This window comes from Coregonus lavaretus (assembly GCF_964263955.1).
Source record: "Coregonus lavaretus genome assembly, chromosome: 10".
NCBI classification, from domain to species: domain Eukaryota; kingdom Metazoa; phylum Chordata; class Actinopteri; order Salmoniformes; family Salmonidae; genus Coregonus; species Coregonus lavaretus.
The window spans coordinates 463,694-479,019 of record NC_139997.1 but is presented as its reverse complement, the minus strand read 5'-3'; the positions used below and the strand labels follow the sequence as shown (position 1 = coordinate 479,019).

Below are 15,326 nucleotides of genomic sequence, written 5' to 3'. Positions count from 1 at the left end.
TCAGATAGATCCCATCCTGCCGTGGTCTTGGCCTCAGTACTTCAGATAGATCCCATCCTGCCGTGGTCTTGGCCTCAGTACTTCAGATAGATTCCATCCTGCCGTGGTCTTGGCCTCAGTACTTCAGATAGATCCCATCCTGCCGTGGTCTTGGCCTCAGTACTTCAGATAGATCCCATCCTGCCGTGGTCTTGGCCTCAGTACTTCAGATAGATCCCATCCTGCCGTGGTCTTGGCCTCAGTACTTCAGATAGATCCCATCCTGCCGTGGTCTTGGCCTCAGTACTTCAGATAGATCCCATCCTGCCGTAGTCACCTACTGGAGAGCTCTTCTTCGTCTACACCCATTCAGCATAGTTCACAACACCCTCTTAAGCCTTAGCTCCACCCCTCTCTTTAAGGCCATATGGCCATCTGATGAACAGAGTAAGGTAGTTTAGTAAACAACCAAAGATTTCAAGACTAAAAGTGGTGTAAGTAGGAGCCTACAATAAGGAACAACTCCAGGTAAAAATACCCTTTATCTAGTCCTTGGCCGATATCCTGATCTGACTTTAGTGCAGGTCATGTTGTTCTTCACATTACCCTCTCTGGTAAACACACAATATATCAAATTAAATCAAAGTCTATTTGTCACATGCACAGGATACAGAAGGTGTGAACGGTACAGTGAAATGGTTACTTGCATATTTGCATAGTATCAATATCAAAAAAACGAAAGTGTCCAGATAAATATTGTAGAAATATTGTATAATTATTAGATGATTCCTACCCACACACACTTGTCTAAGTTGATGGGTCATGTGAAATAAATGTTATAACCACCCCCCCACCCCCACCCCCCCCACCCCCCCCTAGCCACATCTAGCTGAGTGGATGTCACTATTGTCTAGACATGGACACATGTTAATGAGATACAATAGATGCCCGTAATCACCCCCAGACACACCTGGCCCGTAATCACCCCCAGACACACCTGGCCCGTAATCACCCCCAGACACACCTGGCCCGTAATCACCCCCAGACACACCTGGCCCGTAATCACCCCCAGACACACCTGGCCCGTAATCACCCCCAGACACACCTGGCCCGTAATCACCCCCAGACACACCTGGCCCGTAATCACCCCCAGACACACCTGGCCCGTAATCACCCCCAGACATACCTGGCCCGTAATCACCCCCAGACACACCTGGCCCGTAATCACCCCCAGACACACCTGGCTAACTTAATGGGTTATGTAATCATCTGGCTAACTTAATGGGTTATGTAATCATCTGGCTAACTTAAAAAATAATAAAAAATAAATGTAAATGTTAATGGGTTATGTAATCATCTGGCTAACTTAATGGGTTATGTAATCATCTGGCTAACTTAATGGGTTATGTAATCATCTGGCTAACTTAATGGGTTATGTAATCATCTGGCTAACTTAATGGGTTATGTAATCATCTGGCTAACTTAATGGGTTATGTAATCATCTGGCAAAGTGGAGTCTTTTGTTTAGACATGTAGCTAGCTAGCTAAATAATTAACCTAATGGTGCTTTCAAGACAACTGAGAACTTGGGAAAAATATGAGGTCAAATCACGACGTCAGTGATCTTCAGGTCGGAAAGTCGGGGCTCTAGAAAGAGACCCGAGTTCCCGAGTTGAAATTCCAAGTTGGATGACCCTTAAAAAGGATTTTTCCCAGTCTGAGATAGTTTTTTTCCAGAGTTCCCTGTTGTCTTGAACACACTGAAGTCGGAAGTCGGAGATTTCCGAGTTCCCTGTTGTCTTGAACACACTGAAGTCGGAAGTCGGAGATTTCCGAGTTCCCAGTTGTTTTGAATGTGTTAATAATCCCAACCCATACTACTAGCAATGCAAACTGATAGTCAAAGCTATCCACCATGCATGAATCTGCAGGTAGCTAAAGCTAACCAACTAGGTTCAATGTTAGCTAGCTAGCTAACTTTAGGCTATAACTAGCAATGCAAATGGCTTTCTGAGATACACATAATATTACTACACAGATCATACACGTAATGTTAGCTGAATTTGAATGATCTGAATGATGAGGGTGAAGAGGACGATTTGAATTTAGAACAATAGTATAAAGATTACGAAGAATTGTGGGCGTTGTGGGCTACAGTCCCGTGTAGCTCAGTTGGTAGAGCATGGCGCTTGCAACGCCAGGGTTGTGGGTTCGATTCCCACGGGGGACCAGTATGAAAAAATGTATGCACTCACTAACTGTAAGTCTATTAATAATCGAATCTACAAATAAAGTTGAACAAATGGATTACACTGGAATGTTTTCATTGTAAGGGAAACGAAAATAGGATATACATTTTTCAGGAGTAATTTGTAGAATTATACAAAACATATCCTCTATCTAAACAAATAACTATTGTTGTTATATTTTTACATGGATATATTTCCACTAATATTTCTTAATGCAATTAATCCTTATAATTGTTTATGCACTATTTATCAAGCGTTGGTGCTTATGTTTTCACACCTTGCGGGTTGATATGCACCTGATCCGTTTGCTAAAGGATAAGCCCTGCAACGTCCTCAACGTTCTCTAGCGGGTACTTGTAGAATGAAAGGCCAGGCGGTTCTAGTGTTAAAAGGTGTTACTCACATTGGCTACAGAGAGTGATATCACACATTCATCCGGGAACAGCTGGTGCTCTCATGCATGGTTCAGTGTTACGTCCTCAACGTTCTCTAGCGGGTAGTTAAAGGCCAGGCGGTTCTAGTGTTAAAAAGGTGGAGCCTATTTTAACACGCTTCAGTCAACCATTCGGAACATTTATCTGTGTACCATTTCAGTAAACTCCACTTCTCCATTCATACATTAATCAACAGTCAGACTGACATGCATCCTCATCAGTATTGAGTTACAACAGCAGCATCATAATGGATGTATTGAGTTACAACAGCAGCATCATAATGGATGTATTGTCAGTTCAACAGCACCATATGCAGTTCATCAGCATCGTCTTTAGTTCAACAGCATCGTCTTCAGTTCAACAGCACCATATTCAGTTAATCAGCACCATATTCAGTTAATCAGCACCATATTCAGTTTATCAGCACCATATTCAGTTAATCAGCACCTTATTCAGTTAATCAGCACCATATTCAGTTTATCAGCACCATATTCAGTTAATCAGCACCTTATTCAGTTCAACAGCACCACATTCAGTTCAACGGATCACCAGTCAGTGTGTGTGTGTGTGTGTGTGTGTGTGTGTGTGTGTGTGTGTGTGTGTGTGAGAGAGAGTGAGTGAGTGAGTGAGTGAGTGAGTGAGTGAGTGAGTGAGTGAGTGAGTGAGTGAGTGAGTGAGTGAGTGAGTGAGTGAGTGAGTGAGTGAGTGAGTGAGTGAGTGAGTGAGTGAGTGAGTGAGTGAGTGAGTGTGTGTGTGTGTGTGTGTGTGTGTCTGTGTCTGTGTGTGTGTGTGTGACTGGCCTGTCTCTACCAGCCTGTCCTCCTCCCTACCGCCTGTAGAGCGTTACTACAATGTTCTGACACAACCCATAAGCTATTCTTTCCCCACAGCTGAGCCTCATACAGAAAGACATTAAATAACCAGCTTCTCTGTATGATAGACTCTGTTCTACTGTATTACAACGCATTAACATTACCATGGTGATATACTCTGTTCTACTGTATTACAACGCATTAACATTACCATGGTGATAGACTCTGTTCTACTGTATTACAACACATTAACATTACCATGGTGATAGACTCTGTTCTACTGTATTACAACACATTAACATTACCATGGTGATAGACTCTGTTCTACTGTATTACAGCGCATTAACATTACCATGGTGATAGACTATTATCTACTGTATTACAACGCATTAACATTACCATGGTGATAGACTCTGTTCTACTGTATTACAACACATTAACATTACCATGGTGATAGACTCTGTTCTACTGTATTACAACACATTAACATTACCATGGTGATAGACTCTGTTCTACTGTATTACAACACATTAACATTACCATGGTGATAGACTCTGTTCTACTGTATTACAGCGCATTAACATTACCATGGTGATAGACTATTATCTACTGTATTACAACGCATTAATATTACCATGGTGATAGACTCTGTTCTACTGTATTACAACACATTAACATTACCATGGTGATAGACTCTGTTCTACTGTATTACAACACATTAACATTACCATGGTGATAGACTCTGTTCTACTGTATTACAACACATTAACATTACCATGGTGATAGACTCTGTTCTACTGTATTACAACACATTAACATTACCATGGTGATATACTCTGTTCTACTGTATTGCAACATATTAACATTACCATGGTGATAGACTCTGTTCTACTGTATTACAACATATTAACATTACCATGGTGATAGACTCTGTTCTACTGTATTACAACACATTAACATTACCATGGCGATAGACTCTGTTCTACTGTATTACAACACATTAACATTACCATGGTGATAGACTCTGTTCTACTGTATTACAACACATTAACATTACCATGGTGATATACTCTGTTCTACTGTATTACAACACATTAACATTACCATGGTGATAGACTCTGTTCTACTGTATTACAACACATTAACATTACCATGGTGATAGACTCTGTTCTACTGTATTACAACACATTAACATTACCATGGTGATAGACTCTGTTCTACTGTATTACAACACATTAACATTACCATGGTGATAGACTCTGTTCTACTGTATTACAACGCATTAACATTACCATGGTGATAGACTCTGTTCTACTGTATTACAGCGCATTAACATTACCATGGTGATAGACTATTATCTACTGTATTACAACGCATTAATATTACCATGGTGATAGACTCTGTTCTACTGTATTACAACACATTAACATTACCATGGTGATATACTCTGTTCTACTGTATTGCAACATATTAACATTACCATGGTGATAGACTCTGTTCTACTGTATTACAACACATTAACATTACCATGGTGATAGACTCTGTTCTACTGTATTACAACACATTAACATTACCATGGTGATAGACTCTGTTCTACTGTATTACAACACATTAACATTACCATGGTGATAGACTCTGTTCTACTGTATTACAACACATTAACATTACCATGGCGATAGACTGTTCTACTGTACTACAACACATTAACATTACCATGGTGATAGACTCTGTTCTACTGTATTACAACACATTAACATTACCATGGTGATATACTCTGTTCTACTGTATTACAACACATTAACATTACCATGGTGATAGACTCTGTTCTACTGTATTACAACACATTAACATTACCATGGCGATAGACTCTGTTCTACTGTATTACAACACATTAACATTACCATGGTGATAGACTCTGTTCTACTGTATTACAACACATTAACATTACCATGGTGATAGACTCTGTTCTACTGTATTACAACGCATTAACATTACCATGGTGATAGACTCTGTTCTACTGTATTACAGCGCATTAACATTACCATGGTGATAGACTATTATCTACTGTATTACAACGCATTAATATTACCATGGTGATAGACTCTGTTCTACTGTATTACAACACATTAACATTACCATGGTGATAGACTCTGTTCTACTGTATTACAACACATTAACATTACCATGGTGATAGACTCTGTTCTACTGTATTACAACACATTAACATTACCATGGTGATATACTCTGTTCTACTGTATTGCAACATATTAACATTACCATGGTGATAGACTCTGTTCTACTGTATTACAACACATTAACATTACCATGGTGATAGACTCTGTTCTACTGTATTACAACACATTAACATTACCATGGCGATAGACTCTGTTCTACTGTATTACAACACATTAACATTACCATGGTGATAGACTCTGTTCTACTGTATTACAACACATTAACATTACCATGGTGATAGACTCTGTTCTACTGTATTACAACACATTAACATTACCATGGTGATATACTCTGTTCTACTGTATTACAACACATTAACATTACCATGGTGATAGACTCTGTTCATCACCCCCCCTCCCCTCTGTCTGTCTGTCTGTCTGTCTGTCTGTCTGTCTGTCTGTCTGTCTGTCTGTCTGTCTGTCTGTCTGTCTGTCTGTCTGTCTGTGTGAACTGAACACCAATGTTCCACTGCCTCCTGTCCCCAGACAACCACAGCCCTGTCCTGTCCTGTCCTGTCCAGTCCTGTCCTGCTGGGTTACTACTGCTGTTCATGCCCTCCAAAATGCCTGTCCAAACTCCCCTCATCCATAGAGGCAATCCTAGTCCCCAGAACCAGACTGCCCTCCAAAATGCCGACCCAATATTCCCAGCAACACCAAGCCAGCTCAGTCTCCAGCTCCAGGCGCTGTGTCCTGTGTGTTTAATGGTATCAGGGGATTTGGAGCAGCTCTGCACTGTGTGTGAACAGGATCACATTAAAAATCAATGTCCTCACTTTTCATCTGCTTTATGTCATAATATTGACTTGAGACGTTTTGTTTGGAGCACCACTGTAGAAGGATGTTTACTCCCTATGCGGAGAACAGAGAGAGAGAGAGAGCAGAGAGAGAGCAGAGAGAGAACGGAGATAGAGAAAGTAGAGAGAGAACAGAGAGAGAGAGAACAAAAACATTGTAACAATTCAAAGCTCTGGAAACCCAAGAGCTGAACCCTGAAAAGAGACTCCTATGTCAGCTGTTAAAAACACTAAACAACCCTATTATCCAAATTCACAGGGAAATCAATCAAATTGTTACACAAATGAAAACCTCCTATTTGAGAAATTGGGAAAATAAAACAAAAACACAGAATATACTAAATTTCTATCTGTCCCTCAAAATAAAATACAAATGGTCAGAATATCTCTACTCTCAGAGATACAAAACAGAGACAGATGCTGACCAACAGGCTCAGCCACCAACTGGCTATGCAGTGCCTTGCAAAAGTATTCATCCCCCTTGGCGTTTTTCCTATTTTGTTGCATTACAACCTGTAATTTAAATGGATTTCTATGTGGATTTCATGTAATGGACATACACAAAATAACGTAAAAGTGGTGTGCATATGTATTCAACCCCTTTGCTATGAATCCCCTAAATAAGATCTAGTGCAACCAATTACCTAAAGGAAGTCACATAATTAGTTAAATAAAGTCCACCTGTGTGCAATCTAAGTGTCACATGATCTGTCACTAGATCTCAGTATATATACACCTGTTCTGAAAGGCCCCAGAGTCTGCAACACCACTAAGCAAGGGGCACCACCAAGCAAGCGGCACCATGAAGACCAAGGAGATCTCCAAACAGGTCAGGGACAAAGTTGTGGAGAAGTACAGATCAGGGTTGGGTAATAAAAAAATATCCGAAACTTTGAACATCCCACGGAGCACCATTAAATCCATTATTATAAAAATTGAAAGAATATGGCACCACAACAAACCTGCCAAGAGAGGGCCTCCAACCAAAACTCACAGACCAGGCAAGGAGGGCATTAATCAGAGAGGCAACAAAGAGACCAAAGATAACCCTGCTCCACAGCGGAGATTGGAGTATCTGTCCATAGGACCACTTTAAGCCGTACACTCCACAGAGCTGGGCTTTACGGAAGAGTGGCCAGAAAAAAGCCATTGCTTAAAGAAAAAAAATAAGCAAACACGTCTGGTGTTTGCGAAAAGGCATGTGGGAGACTCCCCAGACATATGGAAGAGTGTACTCTGGTCAGATGAGAATAAAATTGAGTTTTTTGGCCATCAAGGAAAGCGCTATGTCTGGCGCAAAGCCAGCACCTCTCATTACCCCGAGAACACCATCCCCACAGTGAAGCATGGTGGTGGCAGCATCATGCTGTGGGGATGTTTTTCATCGGCAGGGACTGGGAAACTGGTCAGAATTGAAGGAATGATAGATGGCGCTAAATACAGGGAAATTCTTGAGGGAAACCTGTTTCAGTCTTCCAGAGATTTGAGACTGAGACAGAGGTTCACCTTCCAGCAGGACAATGACCCTAAGCATACTGCTAAAGCAACACTTGAGTTGTTTAAAGTGAAACATATAAATCTCTTGGAATGGCCTAGTCAAAGCCCAGACCTCAATTGAGAATCTGTAGTATGACTTAAAGATTGCTGTACACCAGCGGAGCCCATCCAACTTGAAGGAGCTGGAGCAGTTTTGCCTTGAAAAATTGTTGCAAAAGGTGGCTCTACAAAGTATTGACTTTGTGGGTGGTGAATAGTTATGCACGCTCAAGTTTTCTGTTTTTTGTCTTATTTCTTGTTTTCTTCACAAATGATACAAACCCCCCCAAAAAATCCATTTTAAATCCAGGTTGTAAGGCAACGAAATAGGAAAAATGCCAAGAGGGGGTGAATACTTTCGCAAGCCACTGTAGAAAAGGGAGACACAAAAAGACATGGCTACCCAAAGAGCAGTGGTCACTGAAAGACAGGGGAGGTAGAAACAGAGATGCACTTTTTCCTCTACTGTGAGAAATACTCCCAAATAAGATAATATTTTTTTCTAGAAAATATCTCAATCAAATTCCCAGCTGTGCATTTACTAATGATATAAAGCTGGAAATTATTCTGGGTGAGGGAGAATCCGCAAATCTTACTACCAGATATGTAATGTATATGATTGTCATATCCTGAAGGATCCCATTAATTCCCTGAAGTATTGACATTTTCATAACTGACAGTAAAACAGTTGAAGTTCATGTTGTTTATTTATTAACCATTCTTTCTTTTTCTTTTTATTATCTTATTTTTATTTAATTAAATGTAGATTCCACAATACAACAGCAGTAGTGTTGTACCTGTATATGTGATTATATGCACTATTATTATTACTACTGAAATTAACTGGATTTCATTATCCTCATTGTGTTGTACTGGATTTACTGAAGTGCTGTACCACAACAGTGCATTCGGAAAGTATTCAGACTCCATTACTTTTTCCACATTTTGTTACAGCCTTGTTCTAAAATTGATTAAAATGTTTATTGTTCCTCATCAATCTACACACAATACCCCATAATGACAAAGCAAAAACAAGTTTTTTGAAATTTTAGCAAATTTATTCAAAATCAAAAAACTAAAATATCCCATGTATATAAGTATTAAGACCCTTCACTCAGCACTTTGCTGAAGCACTTTTGGCAGCGATTACAGCCTCGAGTCTTCTTGGGTATGACGCTACAAGCTTGGCACACCTGTATTTGGGGAGTTTCTCCCATTCTTCTCTGTAGATCCTCTCAAGCTCTGTCAGGTTGGAGGGGAGTGTCTCTGCACAGCTATTTTGGCTGTGTGCTTAGGGTCGTTGTCCTGTTGGAAGGTGAACATTCGCCCCAGTCTGAGGTCCTGAGCGCTCTGGAGCAGGTTTTCATCAAGGATCTCTCTGTACTTTGCTCCATTCATCTTTCCCTCAATCCTGACTAGTCTCCCAGTCCCTGCCACTGAAAAACATTCCCACAGCATGATGCTGCCACCACCATGCTTCACCATAGGGATGGTGCCAGGTTTCCTCCAGACGTGAATCTTGTTTCTCATGGTCGGAGAGTCATTTAGGTGCCTTTTGGCAAACTCCAAGTAGGCTGTCATGGGCCTTTTACTGAGGAGTGGCTTCCGTCTGGCCAGTCTACCATAAAGGCCTTATTGGTGGAGTGCTATAGAGATGGGAGAACCTTCCAGAAGGACAACCATCTCCACAGAGGAACTCTGGAGCTCTGTCAGAGTGACCATGGGGTTCTTGGTCACCTCCCTGACCAAGGCCCTTCTCCCCCGATTGCTCAGTTTGGCTGGTCGGCCAGCTCTAGGAAGAGTCTTGGTGGTTCCAAACGTCTTCTATTTAAGAATGATGGAGGCCACTGTGTTCTTGGGGATCTTCAATGCTGCAGAAATGTTTTGATATTCTTCTCCAGATCTGTGCCTCGACACAATCCTGTCTTGGAGCTCTACAGACAATTCCTTCAACCTCATGGCTTGGTTTTTGCTCTGACATGCACTGTCAACTGTGGGATGTTATATAGACAGGTGTGTGCCTTTTCAAATCACAGGTGGACTCCATTCAAGTTGTAGAAACATCTCAAGGATGATCAATGGAAACAGGATGCAACTGAGCTCAATTTCTAGTCTCATAGCAAAGGGTCTGAATACTTATGTAAATAAGGTATTTATGTTTTTTTTTAAATATAAATTAGCAAACATTTCTAAAAACCTGTTTTCGCTTTGTCATTATGTGCTATTGTGTGTAGATTGATGAGAGTTTTTATTTATTTAATCCATTTTAGAATGAGCCTGTAACGTAACAGTATACTGCACTTTCCAAATGCACTATACTATACACTATATCTACATATTACCAATAGCTGAATTTGAATTTGAGAGAGCAAAAAAGAGAGAGAGAGCGGAGAGAGAGAGAGAGCAGAGAGAGAGACAGAGAGATGTATTAGAGAAAGAAAGAGAGAGAGAGAGAGAGAGAGAGAGAGAGAGAGAGAGAGAGCAGCTGATAGAGGGAGCAGAGAGAGAGAGAGAGAGAGAGAGAGAGAGAGAGAGAGAGCATCAGAGTGGTAGAGAGAGCAACAGAAGATGGAATAGTGTGCTCCCCAGACCAGACCAGCGTGTGGTTTATCCACTATGTGGAGGTGATGTCTCTCCTGTGTGTGGTTTAGCTCATGTAGGATCTCTGCTCTCCTGTGTGTATTTATAGTGTAGTTTGTGTGTGTATTATGTGTTAGCCTTTTTTGCTTTTTCTGTGTGTGTGTGTGTGCGTGCGTGTGTGTGTGTGTGTTTGCTCTATAAAGATCCTTTATGCCAGCCCCATTGAATGAAGGGCTGCAGACATTGTTTCCTGTGCCTGGCAGTGTGTGTTGTGACAGTAATACAGCATGATGTCCTGTATGTCTGTCTCAGACGGTGTGGCTACAGCAAGGCCAAGCAGGACCCTGATGAAGAGAAGATGCACTTCCACAACGGCCACAGTAAGTTACACACACACACTTCCACAACGGCCACAGTAAGTTACACACACACACTTCCACAACAGCCACAGTAAGTTACACACACACACTTCCACAACAGCCACAGTAAGTTACACACACACACTTCCACAACGGCCACAGTAAGTTACACACACACACTTCCACAACGGCCACAGTAAGTTACACACACACACTTCCACAACGGCCACAGTAAGTTACACACACACACTTCCACAACAGCCACAGTAAGTTACACACACACACTTCCACAACAGCCACAGTAAGTTACACACACACACTTCCACAACGGCCACAGTAAGTTACACACACACACTTCCACAACGGCCACAGTAAGTTACACACACACACTTCCACAACGGCCACAGTAAGTTACACACACACACTTCCACAACGGCCACAGTAAGTTATTCAGACAGAGCTGCAGGTTCTAGAGACGGTGACAGGAAGTTATTCAGACAGACCTACAGTTATAGAGACAGTGACAGTCCTAAAGGGGCATAGAGAGTTCACACTGCGCCCACGTTTCTGTTCGTTCACAGCCCTCAGGTCCCTCGGTTTTAATCCAGTGACATGTGAATGACATTGTTTTGACTAATGTCCCCCCTAAAACATCCTGCCATTCTGAATATCTTAATCCAAATTTAATCACCTACTTCCTGCTGTCTCTCCCCCATGCTCCTCACAAACACATCAATCAGAGGATGACGTTAACACCTGCTATTGTGTATTTATTTATTGAGCTTAACTATCTTTCATATTAAATAGTACTACATTTTACCTAATCTATCTTTCATATTAAATAGTACTACATTTTACCTAATCTATCTTTCATATTAAATAGTACTACATCTTACCTAACCGATATTTTATATTCAACAGTACTACATCATCTGAACCCAGTGCAGTGAAATCTGAACCTATTATTAATCTTACTGCTATATCTTCCCACAAACACATGCATCCTATTTCAGAGTATTGAGTGATCACCTGTCATTCTGCATTTATTCATTGAGGTTAACTTTGTTTTCTATATTCACCCTGCTAATGTAGGGAACACCCTTTACCTAGGTTCTGTTCAACAGTAGTGCACTACATGGATAATATGGTGTGATTTGGGACACAGGCCTAGTGTTGTGTAACTGCTGAGAGTTGTGAAGAAGTGTCAGAGGAATATTTCCTTCCAGTGATGTCCCCTGGGATGCGTACGTATATACCGACCCCCACACCTACGAGTATCTCTCCTCTCTGTCTAGTTATGTCCCCTGGGATGCGTACGTATATATCGACCCCCACACCTACGAGTATCTCTCCTCTCTGTCTAGTTATGTCCCCTGGGATGCGTACGTATATATCGACCCCCACACCTACGAGTATCTCTCCTCTCTGTCTAGTTATGTTCCCAGGGATGCGTACGTATATCGACCCCCACACCTACGAGGACCCCAACCAGGCCATCCATGAGTTTGCCAAGGAGATCGATGTCTCCTGCATCACCATTGAGAGAGTCATCGGAGCTGGTGAGTGGAGTATGTGTGTGTGCATGTGTACCAACTGTGTGTGTGTGTGTGTGTGTGTGTGTGTGTGTGTGTGTGTGTGTGTGTGTGTGTGTGTGTGTGTGTGTGTGTGTGTGTGCGTGCGTGCGTGCGTGCGTGCGTGCGTGCGTTCGTGCGTGCGTGCGTGCGTGCGTGCGTGCGTGCGTGCGTGCGTGCGTGCGTGCGTGCGTGCGTGCGTGCGTGCGTGCGTGCGTGCGTGCGTGCGTGCGTGCGTGCGTGCGTGCGTGCGTGCGTGCGTGCGTGCGTGTCTTCCAGGATGTGTTGTTGGGGTGGTTAACTTTGTTTCTATTCCAGGTGAGTTTGGGGAGGTGTGCAGCGGGCCCCTCCGTCTGCCTGGCAAGAGGGAGTTCCCAGTAGCCATTAAGACCCTGAAGGCTGGTTACACAGAGCGACAAAGGCGGGATTTCCTGGGGGAGGCTTCCATCATGGGACAGTTTGATCATCCAAACATCATCCACCTGGAAGGCGTGGTAACCAGGAGTACGTCTTGTTTTATATCAATGTTGTGTATGTTGTCTGTATATGTTGTGTATGTTGTCTGTATAAATACATGTTGTGTATGTTGTCTGTATAAATACATGTTGTGTATGCTGTCTGTATAAATACATGTTGTGTATGTTGTCTGTATAAATAAATGTTGTGTATGTTGTCTGTATAAATACATGTTGTGTATGTTGTCTGTATAAATACATGTTGTGTATGTTGTCTGTATAAATACATGTTGTGTATGTTGTCTGTATAAATACATGTTGTGTATGTTGTCTGTATAAATACATGTTGTGTATGTTGTCTGTATAAATACATGTTGTGTATGTTGTCTGTATAAATACATGTTGTGTATGTTGTCTGTGTAAATACATGTTGTGTATGTTGTCTGTATAAATACATGTTGTGTATGTTGTCTGTATAAATACATGTTGTGTATGTTGTCTGTGTAAATACATGTTGTGTATGTTGTCTGTGTAAATACATGTTGTGTATGTTGTCTGTATAAATACATGTTGTGTATGTTGTCTGTGTGGTTCCATTGCAGCAGTGAAGTGATGTATTGCTCATATATTTGATATGATATTCGTCTTTCTATTCTTTTGTCAGGTAAACCTGTGATGATCGTCACAGAGTACATGGAGAACGGATCACTGGACACCTTTCTCAAGGTAAATCAGGATCATTTAGACGTGCTGGTGTCACCAGTTGATGTCTGAATATCATGACCACTAAGGATGCGCCCCAAATGGCACCCTTTTCCTGTCACAGTGCACTACTTTTGACCAGGGCCCACAGGGGAATAGAGTGTGTGCCCCCTGTCAAGAATAGTGCATTATAAAGGGAACAGGGTGCCCCCTGTCAAGAATAGTGCATTATAAAGGGAACAGGGTGCGCCCTGGTCAAAGGTATTGCACTATAAATGGAATGGGGTGTCATTTGGGATATACTCTGGGCTTTTCCTCCCTCTTCTTCCTGTAGAAGAACGATGGCCAGTTCACAGTGATCCAGCTGGTTGGGATGCTGCGTGGTATCGCGTCAGGCATGCGCTACCTGTCTGACATGGGCTATGTGCACCGGGACCTGGCAGCTCGTAACATCCTGGTTAACAGCAACCTGGTGTGTAAGGTGTCCGACTTCGGCCTGTCCAGAGTCCTGGACGACAATGCTGAGGCTGCATATACGACCAGGGTAAGAGTCTCTCTCTCTGAGTGGTGAACAGAGGGTGAGAACCACACATATTGGTACACATCATTCTCCATCCTAAAATAACCATCTGAATGTTGTTGATATGTTTCTCTCTCTCAGGGCGGTAAGATCCCGATCCGCTGGACGGCTCCAGAAGCGATAGCGTTCAGGAAGTTCACCTCCGCCTCCGATGTGTGGAGCTACGGAATCACCATGTGGGAAGTGATGTCATATGGAGAGAGACCCTACTGGGAGATGAGTAACCAGGATGTAAGTCTTCTTCTTCTTCTTCTTCTTCTTCTTCTTCTTCTTCTTCTTCTTCTTCTTCTTCTTCTTCTTCATCTTCATCTTATTATTATTATTCTCAATGTCACAATGTTAGGATTTATTGAGCTGGTGTATGGTTGCTGTAGACAGTGGTGTAAAGTACTTAAGTAAAAATACTTTAAAGTACTACTTAAGTCGTTTTTTTTGGGTATCTGTAGTTTAGTTTACTATTTAAATTTTGGACAACTTGTACTTTTACTTCACTACATTCCTAAAGAAAATAATGTACTTTTTACTCCATACATTTTCCCAGACACCCAAAAGTACTCATTACATTTTGAATGATTAGCAGGACAGGAAAATTGTCAAATTCACACACTTATCAAGAGAACATCCCTGGTCATCCCTACTGCCTCTGATCTGGACTCACTAAACACAAATGCTTCATTTATAAATGATATCTGTGTGTTGGAGCGTGCCCCTGGCTATCAGTAAATTAAAACAACAAGAACATTGTGCCGTCTGGTTTGCTTAATATAAGGAATGTGAAATGATTTACAGTGGGGGAAAAAAGTATTTAGTCAGCCACCAATTGTGCAAGTTCTCCCACTTAAAAAGATGAGAGAGGCCTGTAATTTTCATCATAGGTACACGTCAACTATGACAGACAAAATGAGAAAAAAATTTCCTGAAAATCACATTGTAGGATTTTTAATGAATTTATTTGCAAATTATGGTGGAAAATAAGTATTTGGTCAATAACAAAAGTTTCTCAATACTTTGTTATATACCCTTTGTTGGCAATGACAC

The 15,326-nt window shown here is 41.6% G+C and overlaps 1 protein-coding gene across 4 annotated transcripts in view; it reads left to right on the top strand.

The window, feature by feature from the left end:
- The window catches only part of LOC311135706 (ephrin type-A receptor 5-like), a 152,386-nt gene extending 137,310 nt beyond the window's left edge, over positions 1 to 15,076 (top strand). For all 4 annotated transcript variants that reach the window (XM_084169728.1, XM_084169727.1, XM_084169726.1 and 1 more), the window contains exons 9-14: positions 10,934 to 11,001; positions 12,414 to 12,539; positions 12,870 to 13,055; positions 13,671 to 13,732; positions 14,043 to 14,252; positions 14,370 to 15,076. In XM_084169728.1, the coding sequence (XP_084025854.1) occupies positions 10,934 to 11,001; positions 12,414 to 12,539; positions 12,870 to 13,055; positions 13,671 to 13,732; positions 14,043 to 14,252; positions 14,370 to 14,687 (970 nt within the window). In that variant the 3' untranslated portion in view covers positions 14,688 to 15,076. The remainder of the gene's footprint in view (positions 1 to 10,933; positions 11,002 to 12,413; positions 12,540 to 12,869; positions 13,056 to 13,670; positions 13,733 to 14,042; positions 14,253 to 14,369) is intronic.
- The last annotated feature ends 250 nt before the right edge of the window (positions 15,077 to 15,326 follow it).